General features: G+C 39.6%; 1 protein-coding gene across 1 annotated transcript; it reads left to right on the top strand.

The window, feature by feature from the left end:
• Positions 1 to 2,143: 2,143 nt before the first annotated feature.
• On the top strand, positions 2,144 to 11,620 carry septin4b (septin 4b). Its single transcript, XM_030778012.1, has 12 exons — positions 2,144 to 2,266; positions 4,039 to 4,362; positions 5,094 to 5,190; positions 5,283 to 5,369; positions 5,626 to 5,749; positions 6,145 to 6,279; positions 6,795 to 6,912; positions 7,012 to 7,113; positions 7,731 to 7,827; positions 8,682 to 8,844; positions 8,966 to 9,065; positions 10,932 to 11,620. The coding sequence occupies exons 1-12, from the start codon at positions 2,144 to 2,146 to the stop codon at positions 10,998 to 11,000; spliced, it is 1,539 nt and encodes a 512-aa protein (XP_030633872.1). The 3' UTR covers positions 11,001 to 11,620.
• Positions 11,621 to 16,866: the final 5,246 nt, after the last annotated feature.

Genomic DNA, 16,866 nt, shown 5'->3' with positions numbered 1-16,866 from the left:
TCAACCTCCTTTCTGTAAAGTAATGCGTGCTTTGACTAAATAACATCTATGTTTTAAGACTGAGCATATTCTAGGCAGTTGACTCGAAACTTCATGCCTCATTTAGAAAAACAAAAAAAGTGGTATTTTCTTTTTTTTCTTTCTTTCTTTCTTTCTTTTTTTTTTTAAACCATACTCATGCCTGTACTTGTACACAGCAAATGAACTCTGACAGTGTTTATACAGACTTGGTGTGGATCAGTGTAGGACAATGTAAACTTTCTTGGAGCTAATTTAACACAGTTGATTTTGCTGCATATGTCGTGTTTTGTTACAACCGTGTTGGCAGGAGGTAACATATTGTAATTTAGAGTATGTTAGGATTTGGCCAAAAGCTTATATTTCCATGGAAGTTGTGGTCTGACCCCTGGCCTCTGTTGTGGGCTTTATTGATAGAACGACAGTGGATGATGGTGCTGATTGGTACCCTGAGGCAACAGGGCAGCTCGATTGGGATGAAGGACACTGTGTCCCAGTATAGGGGGAGAGCTATAAAAGCACTGGCACTGGGGATGTCTGCACAAGGGAATGAAGAGTTGGTTCCGCCAAGGCAAGAGATTCAAGCTGTTCCATCACGCTAAAGGTACCACAGGTGAGAGCATCTGCTAGGGTGGGTGCAACTGGAGAGTATAGGACAGGGGTCTTGACTCAGTGGTGGTCCATAACTGGTATGATTCTTCATTCTGTTCTTCAGTTGTAGTTGGGGTACTTTTCATCAGTGGAATTTGTCGTGCTCTGTTGTTCAGACTGAACAGAAAGCATTTCTGTCCAGAAGAGAACGCAGCTATCTCTACCTACCCTTAGATTTGATCATCTATTAGACAAAAAATGTTTCTGTTTTTAACCATTCAAAGTTAGGAGTTCTGTTCCACCTTCAGGTTTCTAAGTAATTTATGAAAGTGTATGGACATTACTTGAATCTGTTAAGCCACAAGTCTTATAAATGTAATTTATTTACGGGGGGAAAAAAAAGCTTTTTCATGTCTCCTAGTCTGGTAGAAACGTTGTGGCTGCTGTATTGACTCATGTCTCTAAATAGGTCATTGTGGATCATGGTGGTGAGTAGATTGAACATTGATCGATTGAGCACACACTGGGTCCTAAAACAGTTGTATGCCCTTCGTAACTGCCACTGTTCACTTCCTGCTGCCCCGTGGGCTTAAAACCCGTATGAAATTAAAAGCGAAGACACAGGCATGCTGTGTGTTAATTGTTTGCGCTGATTGTTCAAGTACTGTATGGGCTGTGGGCTAAGTTACATAGTTTTTAGCTTAGATGGAGCAAGTCCATCTAAACAACCTCTGCACAGGTGGATGGGAATGACAAAATGATGATTGTATCTCTTCATTTTAGGTTTGAAATCCCTGCTCTCCAACCTCCTTCTGTGTGAATGTTGTGTGAGTGTTTGAAAAAGTCAGGGACGTGCGCAGAGAAAGACAGAGTTTGTGTCTTTTAGTGAGTCTTAGCATGCGTAATGCAAATGTGTGTAGTACTCTTTAAAAAAAAAAAAAAGAAAGAAAGAAAAAGAAAAATGTCATTCTGGAATATTGACTTTCCTCACATTATCTGACTCAACAACCATTACATAATCTAAGCTTCTGGACTCTACATTGGGCTGTTGCAGTAGCACATTCTTTGAAACCGTAATTACAAGATAACAGAGATACTTTAACTAAGTGCTGTGGCAGATAAACAATTTGATCAAATTTAGTCAGAACTAGGCTGGTCCTTGGCATTATTTTTGGACGCAGTAGGAATATCATTTGTATACATGCCACTGTGACCACCTCAGCCTCTTCTGGGTGATTAAAGTGGAGAGCCATTTTGCTTATTCTGGCTCCAGTCACCATTTAATTTCCAATGGCTGGAAGCGGACTTCTTGCTTTTCAGGCATTGTTCAGAATCTTTAATCATTTCGAACATTTTTTTTTCTTCCCTCTCAACCTTTGTCCACCCATTCCAACGAAACTACCATTGCGTAATGCCTTCCTCTGTAACACTGCCCCCCCCCCCCCTTTCCCTGCCTCACTACTGCCCCCTTATGAATGGGCTTTGCGTCTACTCCTTATACCCACCCAAACTCTGCACCCTTTCCTGGTTGGAGATGGCAGAGTGTACAGTAGCCCCATTTGCAATGGAGGACAGTGACCATGAGGCTGATTCACCCTCTGATGACCAGGATTCAACTCCAGCATCCCCAGAGCCCAGGGAGCATGTGGCTTTACAGGTACTGCTGATACCACCCTGAACCCCCCCTCCCCCTCCCCGTTCCCTTCACCTTGCCTCTGTGTTACACACAGAGCTTCAAACACCACTCAAGAGCTTCAAGACATGTCAGAGAACGTCCTGCCTTCACGCTCCCTATCTATTGCAACACCTCCACTCTCAACAAGCTATCAGCATATCCTGCTTTCTTCCTCTTGTTTCGCGCAAAAGCTAACCTGCTGGGTGACGATAAGTGTTCGTGTTTAGAAGCTGCGCTTCAGAGTGTCCGACCCGCTAACTACCAGCTTACATGCATTGCTCCTGCAAACTAGAGGCAGTTACAAGCTAAATTTTTAGCTTGGACGTAACTGACTTAATAGCTCCCGGCAGCCAGATTTCCTGCATGTGTTCAGGTGTAAATAGTTTTCAGCAACAGGCAAACTGTTAACTGAGAATCAGATATTATATCATCACATTGGTAAGTGTGTAGAAATATAAAGGTTCAGTCTTGAGGCAAATGTGGTCTCCTTAGACCAATTTAAAAATCACCAATGCATTTACCTCATCATAGTGTGGAGCCACCTCTGTGACTGAACCTTGCGGGGAGTCATCAATAGTTATTAGAAGCTGAGCTGCCTCACTGCCCTTTACAAGGCACTGTATTATTCATCACTGCAGAGCGACTCTTACGCTGCAGAGCCCGGGAGCTGCAGTAATCTGAGTACATGGATACTAATGCTTATAGCTCCAAGGGATATCATATTGCAGACCTACCACACTGCCCTACTGCTTTTGTTTGGCCTAGTGAATTATGACCAGATAATAGAGAGAGTTTGCTGTATGCTGATGAATACAAATGTCATTTTAGGAGAGAACCGCCCCGGAGGAAGATCACCTGAAGCAACATTCTCACACTGACGAATGTATTTCTTTTCTATTTTTCACGTTGAGTGAAAGAGTTTATCTGTCTTGGTCAAAACCATGACAGTGTGGTTTTGAATCTATTGTGAGCCTCATGTATTGTGAATGAGACGGAAACTTGGAGGCTTTGATGTTCAGGCCGTGTCTTGCCTCCTTGACTCATCCATCAGACGATCTAATACAGTCTGCGTGAGCCACGTGTGCACGTTCAGTTAAAATTGTGAAGCCTTGTGTGTCATCCAGGGCACCATCTGCTTACGCTGAAGCTGCAGTGTCGACAGATTCTTATCTGACTGCACTTAAAGAGCAATATATCAATCCATTATTCCCTAGAAATCCTCTCAAAGTGTCTGGAGTCTCGGAATACCCAATAAACACTTTGCCATAACTTATTATATAAGGAATGTTGGTTCTCACCCTGGAACTATTAACAAGCCTTCTATGACTACTTTATTGACTAATGTTGATTTGAGCCACCTGTCTGTTAACATTTTTGTTCCTCCTCTTGTCTTGAAACTAACAGTTGTGTGTCATTTTTGTTTAGGTAGAAACAATCTTTTTTTTTTTTTTCTCCAGTGTCTCTTTTGTTTTTCCTCCCAAACACAAACCAAGACTTAATACTACTAATGTTGTTGTTTTTTTTTCTTTCATTTCTTAATTCACTCTTGTGGTGGTATGTGTGGTATGCATCTAACCGCTAAGGAAAGCATTCTTTCTTCTCTTCTTTTTTTTCCTTGTGACCCTAATTCTCCTCTCGTTACCGCTGCTTATCTTACCCCTCTCCTCCATATTAACCCTCATTTACCCACATTGCCTGCCCTGTCCTGACCGCACCTCCCCACCCCCCACCCCCCCTCAAACCCCCACCCCCAGAACTCCAACCTTTCTAAGGACGAATCAGAAGACTCCGAGCTGGAGAACATCATGGGACACCACCCCCCTAAAGAGGGGCACCCAAACCGAGCCCACGGCCGACATGGGGGGGACAGTGAGGGCGAGGGACATTACAGCCCCCACACACCTGAGACGCCCACCTTTTTGAGGCCCCCGGCATTGGGCAAGGCCTTGGGAGAGTTAGAGCATGAGCAAAGGCACGTGGCCCAACGCAGCCATGCGGACATTAGCCTGCCGTCACCCATCAGCCCCCCCAGGCCTAAAAGCCCCTGGGGTCTTTTTGACCCCTATGACTCCAGCGAGGTAATGAAGGGCGGACGGCTCGTTAGGCACGGGCTGGTTTTTTATATACGATGCCAAGATTAATAAGGCTCGCTGCAGCTGCATATGTAAAGACAAGAGGAAGTACACAACTGTTGAAACTCCAGCAAGTCTGTCAAGAGTACAAGTTGTGAAAAATACATGGTGCTTGGAGGCTGCACAATTTTCTATTAACTTAGGGTAGAAACCTAAATGCTTTTATCCATCAAATGTGTTTTGGAACACACTAGTTTGCTATATGGGAGAATAAAATGAATCCATCTGTCCTCAAGGCCAGTTCTGTCCATCTGACTGCATTTAATTTGTGACTTCCTTTTGGGTGCAGAAAGATTGTGATTTGGAACTTTAATGGTATGTCTGCAAAGGTGTAGATTCCGCTGGTGGTCTACCCTATGCTTCTAATTTTGGATAATTAAAGGGTGCAAATTCTTTTTTTTTTCTACTTTAAAAAATCTGTTTTATAACTAAAGCCTGTCAACATTTGTGTCTCAACCACAGTGAACTTCTCCAGCTATTTCTGTAGGGAGTTTCTGGCTACACAAAATATGACTAATATTTGGAATGGAATGGGCCAAGAAACATCACTTGTTTTCAAAATTAAATTTTGTGAAATGTAGACTTTGTTCATTTCGTGCCTTATTTCAACCTTGCTTTACTGGATGACAATGAGATGGTACCCCCCCCCCCTCTCTTTCTTTGTCGTTCTGACTCAGGACCAAGACAAGGAATATGTGGGCTTTGCCACTCTACCCAATCAGGTGCATCGTAAATCAGTAAAGAAGGGCTTTGACTTCACCCTAATGGTGGCAGGTAAGTTAGATCTGGAAGTTCTTACTCGGATTTCACGAGTAGTTGTGCTGACCCTTTACTGTGAATATTGATCCATCTCGTTTTTTTAATAGGAGAGTCTGGCTTAGGGAAATCCACTCTTGTCAACAGTCTCTTCCTCACAGACCTGTACAAAGATAGAAAGCTTCTTAATGCTGAAGGTTGGTCTCACCTGTTCTGTAGTGTCTTAACAACGTCCATGTGCACCTGCATAAATAATGTATATATAACCTGTTTAAGGTAGATGCAGAGCACATAGGCAAAAATGTAACTTTGATTTTGTCATCCTTAATAAGAGATAGCTATATTATCTTTACTTGTTTTGTTTTGTTTTGTGATATTGCTCAGTAATTCTTCTAAAACTCTGTAGGCAGAAAATCTTGGACAAAACTCTTAGTTTTGATTGTGTTTTTACAGAGAGGATTACTCAAACAGTGGAAATTACCAAGCACACTGTTGACATTGAAGAGAAGGGTGTCAAACTGAAACTAACTATTGTGGACACGCCAGGCTTTGGAGATGCAGTCAACAACACTGAGTGGTATGTAAAGGGAGTGACCACTGCTCATCATGGCTTTTTTTGTTTGTTTGCAAATATAACTGAGCACTTTTTTTTTCTTAAGTCATTGTCTTTGAAATATGAAGATAGATCTTTTAGGAGGAATTTCATAACAAGTTTTTAGTTTCATCCTCATATGAAGTTCTTTTTCTGTGTATTATTATAATTATGACAAGAGTCAGTAATACTATTTGTGGTAACCATAGATTGAAGCATTACTTCAGTTATGCATAAATCCACTGTAATCATTATATTAGTATAGTCTTCAACAACTGATGAGCTGTTGTACTACGGTACTGAGTGAATTCTGGGTACTGAAGTACCAGATTTTATCACTGCTTCTTTAGTGCTGGTGTGTCTCTGTGTGTGCTCCCCAGCTGGAAGTCAGTGGCAGACTACATAGACCAGCAGTTCGAGCAGTACTTCAGAGATGAAAGTGGCTTGAACCGCAAGAACATTCAGGATAACCGTGTACATTGCTGCCTCTATTTTATCTCACCCTTCGGTCACGGGTAAGAGAAATCATTCCTTTACACGCATTCTGAATTATACCATTTGTTCTGCTCCCAAGCAGTCACAGTATTGAGGAATAGCATATAAATGACTCTGGTCCCAGCAAACCAAGTCGACCTGAATGTGACGTACAGTCGATCTCAGATATTTATGAATAGCTGAATGCTAAAGCTGCCCACCAGGTGCTATGCTGACTCTGCAACAGATATCTGGACACTGTCATAGTTTTGTTGTTCCAAATAAATCTGTGGTCCAGACAGGGCAATACTCACAGTAAGACAGCGCCACCTGCTGTAAGCTTTGTGTAAAATGTGCTCATTTAGAAGGTCACCTTGCAGATTTCTGTCGGTGTGAATGTTTTAGGAAACAGTGTAAGTGAAATATTTACAGGCTATGATCCGCTGTAATTCATTTACCATATTTGATTGTCAACGTCTGTAAAATATTTCCGTTCGCGCGTACGCGTATGAATTACTGTGTTTTAACAGCTGTTTTCCGTCATACCGTCTCTCAGTCTCAGGCCCCTGGATGTCGAGTTCATGAAAGCTCTTCATGAAAAGGTGAACATCGTGCCTGTTCTAGCTAAGGCTGATACCCTCACACCGTCTGAAGTCAAGAAAAAGAAGATCAAGGCAAGTCTAGTTTCAGCACTCACTGCTAAGTACCAAAAATCAGTGCTCTTGTGCTGTGTTTTCACTGGAGTAAATCACATGTGCTCGTGTTCTTTGCAGATTCGAGAAGAGATTGAGCAGTATGGGATTAAAATTTACCAGTTTCCTGATTGTGACTCAGATGAAGATGAAGACTTCAAACAACAAGACCAAGAGTTGAAGGTACAACTATATCCTTTAGATCCGAATCATTCAAGCTCTTAGAAACAATGACTACTGTGTATCATGGCCAGTGTGAATTATCAGTGGTATAATAGATATTTCATTCACTCAGTCTGCTTGTCCAGACTGAATTAGTTTCCATGGAATATTAAATATACGTATCTGAAACAGTTATAATGAATGTAACCTTGAGGTGTTAGCTCTTTGGAATCTGTTTAAACAAGAGACTATTAAACCAGGGATGAGAAACGGAGGGGTGTGTGTGTGCCTGCTTGCGTGAATGTGTTTGCATGCGTGTGTGTGTGTGTCTGTGTGTGTGTGGGAGTGTGCGTGTATGTGTGGGTGTGTGTTCGTCCCTGCTGCGTCCTCATATGCACTCTGATTGTGCTGTGTGGTCAAACACAGAAGAGTGAAAAGGGAATTACAAATGAAAGACAGAGAGCGAGGGAGACAGAAGGAAAGGGAGAGAGAGAGAGAGAGAGAGCGAGAGAAGAGAGGGAGTGTATATACAAGATACCTGCACTGCAGCAGACCTCAGGGCACTGCCTCCCAGTTTCTTCGGGTAGAGATTATTTCTTTCATAATTCATCATTTTCTCATCTCTCCTCCCGCTGCAGGACAGCATTCCATTCGCTGTGATTGGCAGTAATACTGTGGTGGAGGCAAAAGGCAAACGAGTCCGTGGACGCCTGTACCCGTGGGGTATTGTAGAAGGTGTGCTTCAGCACTATTAAAATGATATTCAATTACTTTACAGATATAGCTTTCTTATCCATTTAATTAAAATAATGAGACATCAACTCAATGCTCAATTAATCTTTTTTTAATTGAGGTATAATGTGATTTTAATCACTTGATTTTAAATTGTTCCAATATCTTAACTCACCAACATCTTAACTAAGCTCTTCCAGCAGATGGCAGCATTTGGACAAACTTGCTCACATATTGAAGTTTGTGTAAACTTTTAATTGAACTCAGAATGAAATATTTCCTAACTCCATTCATCTCAGATATTGCACAGTTGAGTGCTGGTTGCCATATAATGTAACTATATGCCAGTTAATGTGATCAGTGGACGTATTAGCATTAGTTGGTCACAGGAACAAATGAAGCGTGATTGTACATAAAACATTTTTATTTGAAAGAAATAACAACTTTCTGGCTCACCCCTGGCCGTAATGTCTCCCTGACTACGTAATGGAAAATCCTCTAGTCATTGGCGATATGCTGCTCTTTGAAAACAAGTTCTCAATGAGGTCATCCCGACCTCATCTTAAGTCTGCATTCCAGGTCATCTAAAACATGCCTTGTTAGTTTGAGGCTGGAGATCTGTGTAATTCTGTGTTCCAGTTCATCTAAAATATGCTCTGTTAGGTTACGGTTGGAGATCTTTGCTGGTTTGTGAAGGTTTTCTTGACAACAAACGATACGTTCAGAATCTGCGCTTGTGTGTATGGAACATTACTGTGAAAATGTTGGTACCATAAGAAGCACATAAGAATGGATGTCAGCATTCATGCACGTTGTACTTTTGTCATAGTTTAACCATGTACATATGTGTTTGACAGTGGAGAACTCTGCGCACTGTGACTTTGTGAAGCTTAGAAACATGTTAGTGCGCACACACATGCAGGACCTCAAAGACGTAACCCGGGAAACCCACTACGAGAACTACCGTGCCCAGTGCATCCAGAGCATGACTCGCATGGTCGTGAAGGAACGCAACCGCAAGTATGCGCTCGTACCGCATCCCCTAATTCTACATACACATACACTGATATTCTTTCATCCTTACACAAATAGATATATGGCATTGTCTGATATGTAACATATTTGTGTTTTTGCTGTGCAGTAAGCTTACAAGGGAGAGCGGCACAGACTTCCCCATTCCTATGGTGCCTGGTATAACAGACGCGGAAACGGAGAAACTCATCAGAGAGAAAGACGAGGAGGTACGGAACGCTTCGCCAAGTGACGAGCACCAACACAAGCTCGAGCACCAAACCGAGCACGAGTCACAAGCAGATCCGAATCCGGAACCCCACCCAGACCCTGAGCCCCCTGCCGACCACCAGCCTGATTCTCAGCCAGAAGGGTCCTGAGTGACGTAGTCAGTCATTAGTTTCACGCGGTCGTTTGTACTCAGGGGTACATAGGTTCACTTGATTAGGGAGTGGAGGACATGGTTCACGCTCTGATGGGTCCTTGAAAGTACATAAAGACACCAACACTCCAACAATTTCAGGTCATGGGCAACACTGAGGTTCCTTGTAGAAGTAGACAGAGATGTCCTCCCCTGTACAGTAGCACTCTGCGATGCTACATGAGGCTGTTTCCGTGTACATTTAAATGTGATGTCTGTGTGTGACGCTGTAGTGATGGTCCTTATTTATGTTCTGCTTAGATGTGGAAACCTGCACACTTCTGCAGTGATGCACTTTAGTCCTCAGATGTCCTGATACCTTAAATTAGCGTTTCACGGTTTTGTTCCTGAAGACTCTCTGAAGCTCTGCACATTTTGAATCTGTTCTGCTGCAGTGCGCCTCATTCAACCTGTCGGCCCATTAGCTTTGATTAGCTGAAGTGGGTGTGTTAAACCAGGGAGATAATTAAAATGTGCAGAGCTTTAAGGCATCAAGAGCAAGATTGAGAAACACTGTTCTAAAGTAAGGGCTGAGTTAACGAAGATTCATTAACAAACCTTCAAAGCTGTGAGTAGCACCGTCTAGGTCTTCCCCTATCAGAATATTTCCCATAAGCTGTTATAAAGATTATATTGACTCCCTATGGAACCTGACTACATGCTGCAGGTAATCTTTGCTAGACAAGTCACATAAATCGGATGCAGTGTATATTCTGTAAATCCATCCATTTAGGATTTATGGAACATATTAGGTAGTATTTTTTTTTTTTGGTTACTATAACTACGAGGGATATTGTCATTCATGGACAGCATTAAAACAGTTTTCCGTAGCAAAAAAGAAAGGAAGAAAATCACTTCTGGTTGCTTTTTGTTTTTATACTTGACTGTTTATTTTCTGTTTTACAATAAATTGAATTGTATTCTCTCATTAAAATTTTCTGAACATGATACTGTCCATATGATTTAACAACAAAGTCCAGTTTTCACAAGCACTGTGCTCTCCATTTCCACTTCCTCTCGTTTGATACCGTTATCCTAGAACATTTCAGATGCCATGCAAGTTTAATCAAACTTCAACCATCTTCCCTCCCCCAAGAAGTTCTAGCTTTGACTTTGAAGTCCTAACACAAAGAGTTTCACACTAGAAAGAGAGCCTTTTGACATGTTACTTGAAGTACTGTCATGCTAATGTACTGTGGCATTTCAAGGCCATTTTTATGACATCAGCATTACGTAACATAAACCAATAAGTGTGTAACATTGCTGTCATACTGATTTTCACAGTCTCTAAAAGATCTGATGTTGTGAAACTTTTCAGCTGAAATGTCAAATACTGAAATGCTGTTAAATTCATATTTCACCGTAGTTCCATTCTTCATATAGACGTTTAAATGACAGAAATATCAAAGGTGTTTTGTTTTCGTTGTTGTATACACATTCTATGAAAAAAAAAAAAAAAAGAATCATATTGATCGCTGCAGTCTGATCAATGCCAATATGTAGTAGGCGGGGCTTTGAACTATACATAGAATAGCATTAAACCAGCCAATGACCAATCAAACCTTTTCAAACTTGGTCTCTTGGTCACGTGACCTGTTTTAGCAGAGCTCACAGCCTCAGGACCTCACTGATCCACCATTGATTCTTTTTCGGTTTTTTGTTTTTCTTTTTGCAGTTGCGACGAATGCAGGAGATGCTGCAGCAGATCCAGGAGCAGATGCACACACAGAAGGAAGCCTATTAACCACTGCATAGACCACTCTAGACACAACCTAGATGTCACTTCAGTCTCTCCCACCAGTCCTGAGTCATTTATTCCCACCTACTGTCCAGCCCCTCCCCTAACTCCTCCATTCCTCACCACCATAACCATTCACAACCAAACTCTGACAGACCAACAGGACAGCCAACACACCACGGGTGAATCCTGCATCCATCCCAGCAAGCCTGTCTCTGAAGCGTATGCCTGAAGTCCACGTATGGCTGGATGTTTCCATGCGTGCTTTTGTGTGTCAGACCCAAAGGGAAAGAGAGATCTCTGTCCACTATTTTCAGTCACCGATTACAGCGCATGGTCTTCTTATTCGAAACATAGTCATGTTTCTCACTGTATCAAACGCAACACCTGTGGTTGTTATTGTCAGTGTAGCCAGAGTTTGGCATGATAGAGTTTATCAGATGTACCATAATTACGGCCTTGCTTAGAGATTACGAGGAAAGACGTGCTTTTATCTTTCCAGTAGATTCAGTTGTGTCTTCTGGCCTGCTTTGCTAATGTTAATGCGTGATTTGCTTAGATAATTTAGGGGCATGAATACAATATTACTGTATTTATTCAGTGAAAGGTTATGTCAGTGAAACTAGAGGATGGATGATTTACCCAAAACCAGTTTGCTTGTACGCCCAGAAATGTATGCACACTTTAATTTCCAGGAGTGTTTTTGTAATAGCCTGATATCATAGTATAGACACAAATGTAATTATTTAATTTTTTTCTACAATGTGATGTTTTATTTGTAAAAAAGTTTTTGTTAAATGGTTGCATCTGTTTTACTGTACGTACTTGCATTTGTCTGTATCACTTCACAAAAAAAAAAAAAGAAACAGCTTCTTTTAATAGTTTTGAAATATTATTTTTATTTTCTTATCAATGAGACAGTTGTACTGTAAAGACATATGTTATCAAAGCTAACAAAGTTTCTTTCTTTCTTTCTTTTTTTTTTTCTTCAATTTCTTCAGGACCTTTTTCTCAAAGCACAATAAGATGATTGCGTTATCTGTGCTGTGCAAGTAATGACCAATCTTTGTGTCCCATGACATTTGACAAAAAGAACTGCTCTCTGCCAATAATTTATGTGTTTATCCAGTTAGATAACAGACTTTTATCACCTTACACATTACAGTGAAGTAGATAATGCATATCATGAACGTCTTACATTTACAAAGCATTATTACCGTTATTGGCTGAGGAATACGACTTCTAGGTTAACAGGTTTGGGTAATGAAAATCCTAAAAGTTGAGTTAAACACAACACACAAAATTTGTGGTTGTGCAAAGGAGTTTCATGAAATGATGTGTTACTCTGGATTAAAAACCCTCCCTTTAATTTCATTCAACAAATTTGTGTTCCCTAATTAGAGTCATCATATTTTTTCAACATTTATGCAATTTTTATATATGTACCTTGAGATAATCAACCATTATTTTATTAATCATTAATTCAGTGCATAATTTGAAAATGGATAATATATATATGTTTATTTTGATGATTGTAGAGCAGGAATTGCAATGTAAAAAAAAAAAAAAAGCAAAGAAAAAAACAAGCAAACAAAGTTTCATTTATGGAGCAGTTTTGAGTTAAGAGACAAGGAGAGGGCAATAAAAGAAAAAAATCTCAAAACTTTAAACGTAAGATGTCAGATTATCTGTTATAAGGATTCCGTAAGACGCTTTTGCATTGGCTCTGTGGATTTGTTTTTTTTTTTTTTTAAATGATAAGATTCTTCTTTTTTTTTTTTAAGTCTAATTTTGTCTTTAATTTCCTCCACCCCAGCACAAAGATTGTGATGTTGTTCAATAACGTTCTTCTAAAGGACACATTAGTGGTTGGGTTTGGAGGTTTTGTTTTTTTTTTTTTTGGTAAAACGATTTTCTTTCCCTTATTTTTCACAAATACATTATAGAGTATATAATTAATTGTATGGTTCAAAACAGAAGTAAGACTGTATTATTTACAGTAATAAAAATGTAAGTCTCACCATATGGTTTTCTCTCTTTTGCTGTTCTTGCTGCTTGGTACATGGGGAACATGTTGCAATTATCAAGGTTGGAATCTACTGTTACCAATAGGGGGCAGCAAACCATTCACTGTCTGCACTGTGGTGTGCTTGCATTATCCCTGTAGATTACTGATTTGCTTCTCCATTACACTCTAATTTTTTTTTAGTACTCCCAACCAAAGTCAGCAGTAAACTTACCTGTTTGAGTTCTTCCACAGTGGGGAAACGTTAATAATTGCCGCATACCGCATCGGCTGCCCAAATTATTCGCTTTAAAGGACAGTTCGGTAGTATTACGCAGCATTGAATCATTTTTACATTTGAATTAGATACAAAAGAGGGACTGATTTGAGTTCAAGGAACGGTATCCAATAGTTTGTTGCACAACTGCCTGATGAACTCACTAGGTTCGTGTTGCCCTCTGACATTTGCAGGACACAGAGACCAACCACTCTGTGTCAATAAAAGGGTAGGCGTTTGTTTGAAAATCAGCTTCACATTTTATGTGGGTGTTCATCAATGGCCAAATTAAACATAAATGCTCAAACTGTTCTAGCCTGTAAACAGTCAATGTCAGCAAACCAATGTCACATTAAATATTTTTTTAAATGGAATAAATTGCATTTTACCTTTATTTACAATTTGTGCGTGCAGATGTCGATTATTATGTACGAAATTCCAGAGAATACTGAGTAAATGAAATTGTACCTAGTTGTTGAACTAAAGAAGGTTTTTTTGTAAAAGAAAATGTGGATGAGTGGGTGTTCTGTAGAATGTCATTCCCCCTCTTTCTTAGCGTTGAAAGTTACTCACCAAGGCCACTGGTCAATGTCCTTGTTTCCCCTGACAGAACAACCTCTTATGACACGGACACGTTTTGGGTCATTGTCAAGAACAAATATTCAACCAATGGAAGCATTTCAGTGAATTGAATGATCCATGGTTATAAAGCACCCTTTGCTCTAAATGTTTTATATCAATTGTTTGTTGTGTGGTTGGTTCATTATTTTCTGTGGTTACAATTTCTGGGTTGCTATGGGAAGTGTAGTCAGACACTAACAGTGGCGGTTACCCCTGACCCACTAATAAACTGAACACTTTGTCATGTAGATTGCTGTAGTATTGAATGAGTTGAATCCATATTCAGCCAGCCAATGTCCTTTCCTATCATAGTAATTCACAGGTATTTAATATTGCACTTCAAATGATAAGATTTACAGAAGATTTCAGAGTTGCATTGCAGTTTAGTAAACAGGTTCAGGACAAGATGCTGAATTTTAAATATGGCTTTATATTCAGAAAAAAAAAAAAATATATATATATATATATATATATATATATATATATGCACTATATATGCACTATATACACATACACTGTGGTCAAACTTAATAAATTCATTACTTAAATACAATGTCGGTTTGAACTCTCAGTCCCTATCTAAATAAAAAGAGCAAATAATTATATAATAAATGAGTATTTCTAGAACAAGGTCACTCTGGGATATCACTGATGACACAGAATGTCAGATATTGTGCAATGAATGTGAACTGTAGCAAAGGCAAAGAACTGCTCTGTGGAAGTCATAAAATTTTTTCATGAGTCTGTATCAGTGTGGAATACCGGGCAGGTCTATCAATTGCATACTGCAGTTGTTTTTCCCTAGCCACAGATAAAACTTAACTCTTACAACCCACACAAATCTCCAGTTACATCAAACCTCTCCCTATGTTTCCTAGTTATTATCTCCAGGGCGACAACAGTATTCAGTTATACAGGGTTATTCAAGTTCAGCAGCCTCTCCTTACAGAGGAGAATCAAACTTAGGAACAAAGCATGCAATTTTAACATGTGCCTTTACTTTATTTCATTTTATGTATTTTCTTAGTTAGTTAGTTAGTTAGTTAGTTAGTTAGTTAGTTAGTACAGACCCTCCCAGCTGTTCACTTTTAAGATTTCATGTGTCTCCAATGCAGGTTTGCATCAAAGTCAAATTCTTCCCTAACTGCTCTCCAACTTACCTTACATTTGAATGCCATCAGGTGAAATAAGGGCTTTGAAAGCCCTTACTGTCATGGACAGTGAGAACTGATATCTACTTTTATAGTGTTATAAAATCTCGAACAGCTGTTGATAAAAAAAGTGATCACTGTTCCAATATTTAATCTTAGTGACTGTTAGTGTGTGGTGTGTGATAATGTCAGTTCAAAGGCTGAATGACAATACACCAGCTATACAGATGGTTAAACTCCAATACCACAGACCACTCTATGTTCCATTATAAGCACGACGTAACATGGCAAACATATTTGTTTTCTTTAAACCATTAAAAAAAAAAGAGTAACTCATTATAAGTGCACACACAGTGATTTCAGATCTGACACTCATATGATCTGTCATCCGTGACCCATTTGTTTCTGATCCAAATATCATTTTAAGGACTGAGATTTTGGCAAAGAAAACAGATTTTCTTTTTTTTTTTCCCAGTATAATCTGATCTCATTTGAAGGCATTCCAGCTGGTTTGTTTGTTCTCTAGAGCCATGCTGAGTCGAGGTGTGAACAGGGCTATTGACACATTCGTTAAGTGTTTCGACAAGACATTGGGAATTTCATATGTGCCCTGCAGGGAGTGAATGACTGAGGAGGGGGAGAAAGGAAGGGAACCTGAGGGGAGCTAGTGTGAAGGTGATTGTAAAAGAAACACTGTAAAAGGGTTTAGATTGAGACAGTCTCCCAGGGAGAGGTAATCTTCTGAAGAGTTGGATGAATATTCTTAGTAATTAGGTCAATAGCTTGAGCATAACAATAAAACAATTGTAAAAGAAATCTTTCTCCTTTTAATAATGTTAGGCTTTATAAGTTTAACTGTTTTCAGCGATCTGTGGTTTGTATTTGTTGGAATTCCATGCTCTTTCACATAATTTTGTATCTGTTGTGTAAAATGACAAAAGTCATTTGGTATATAAACCATTCGCTAAGTATGCAATATGTAACATGGAACTATTATTCCTGAAGTCACCTTCCTGAAATATTCTATTTACATTAATCATTTCTTAACAAACAATTTTCCTAAAGTGAAACCTTGCATGCAGTCTGACTGATGATAATCCCTGTTATGTGACGGCCATTTGATTAAGTGTTGCGCAATTTGGAGTGAGATGGCATTTTGAAGCTATGCACGGATCAAAGTACAGATCTTTAGGTGCTGAATATTATACCGATGTTCTGGGAAATTCCGGAAAAAAAAGAGGATACGTCCTATTAGTTGTGCACACATTTATAGCGCAACATTATGTCACAATGAAAGATTGAGAGCATGCAGCTGTGAAGAAAGATGACTGTGGTTAACTAAGGTGAACATATTCTGTGTTGGTCCAAAAGTAGAATTAAAGCAATTTCGACATGATCCCTTTGAGTGACAGTCTCACAGTTGCTTTAAGCAGTAGTGTAAAATCGTTTTCTAACACAAAAGATTAGAAAATCACCCTTGAAACAGTTAAGTGGGTAAGAACTGTTGGGTTCTTTTAGTCGTAGCTATGCTTATTCCTTGTTTTGATGTATGGGTTTTTTTTGTTTTTTTTAATGAAGTGGGATATTTTGTTGTATCATATTAAAATAGTACTTTCTATGAGAACATAATGCAGTTTTAGACTAATTTTCACCTGATGCTTGATTGCAGGAAAGGACAAAGAAACAGACAGAAGGGTGAGATGAGAGGGGGCTAAGGAAAGCAGTGGATGCATGTTAACAACAGTTACCTGGATCAAGAGCTGATCAAGAGCTTTCTAGAAAACTGAATGTGAGATCAGTTTAACGGTCCTGAGTTTA

The sequence above is a fragment of the Chanos chanos genome, chromosome 6, assembly GCF_902362185.1.
Source record: "Chanos chanos chromosome 6, fChaCha1.1, whole genome shotgun sequence".
In the NCBI taxonomy this organism is placed as follows: domain Eukaryota; kingdom Metazoa; phylum Chordata; class Actinopteri; order Gonorynchiformes; family Chanidae; genus Chanos; species Chanos chanos.
The sequence above is the reverse complement of the archived record's forward strand: the minus strand, read 5'-3'. Positions and strand labels throughout refer to the sequence as shown.

Bases quoted from the DNA above. Each gene is read 5' to 3' on its own strand.
- septin4b (XM_030778012.1), top strand. From the start codon at position 2,144: ATGGCAGAGTGTACAGTAGCCCCATTTGCAATGGAGGACAGTGACCAT. The intron at 5,191-5,282 runs GTAAGTTAGATC...TTTTTTTAATAG, and splicing joins CTTCACCCTAATGGTGGCAG to GAGAGTCTGGCTTAGGGAAA. The intron at 6,913-7,011 runs GCAAGTCTAGTT...TGTTCTTTGCAG, and splicing joins TCAAGAAAAAGAAGATCAAG to ATTCGAGAAGAGATTGAGCA.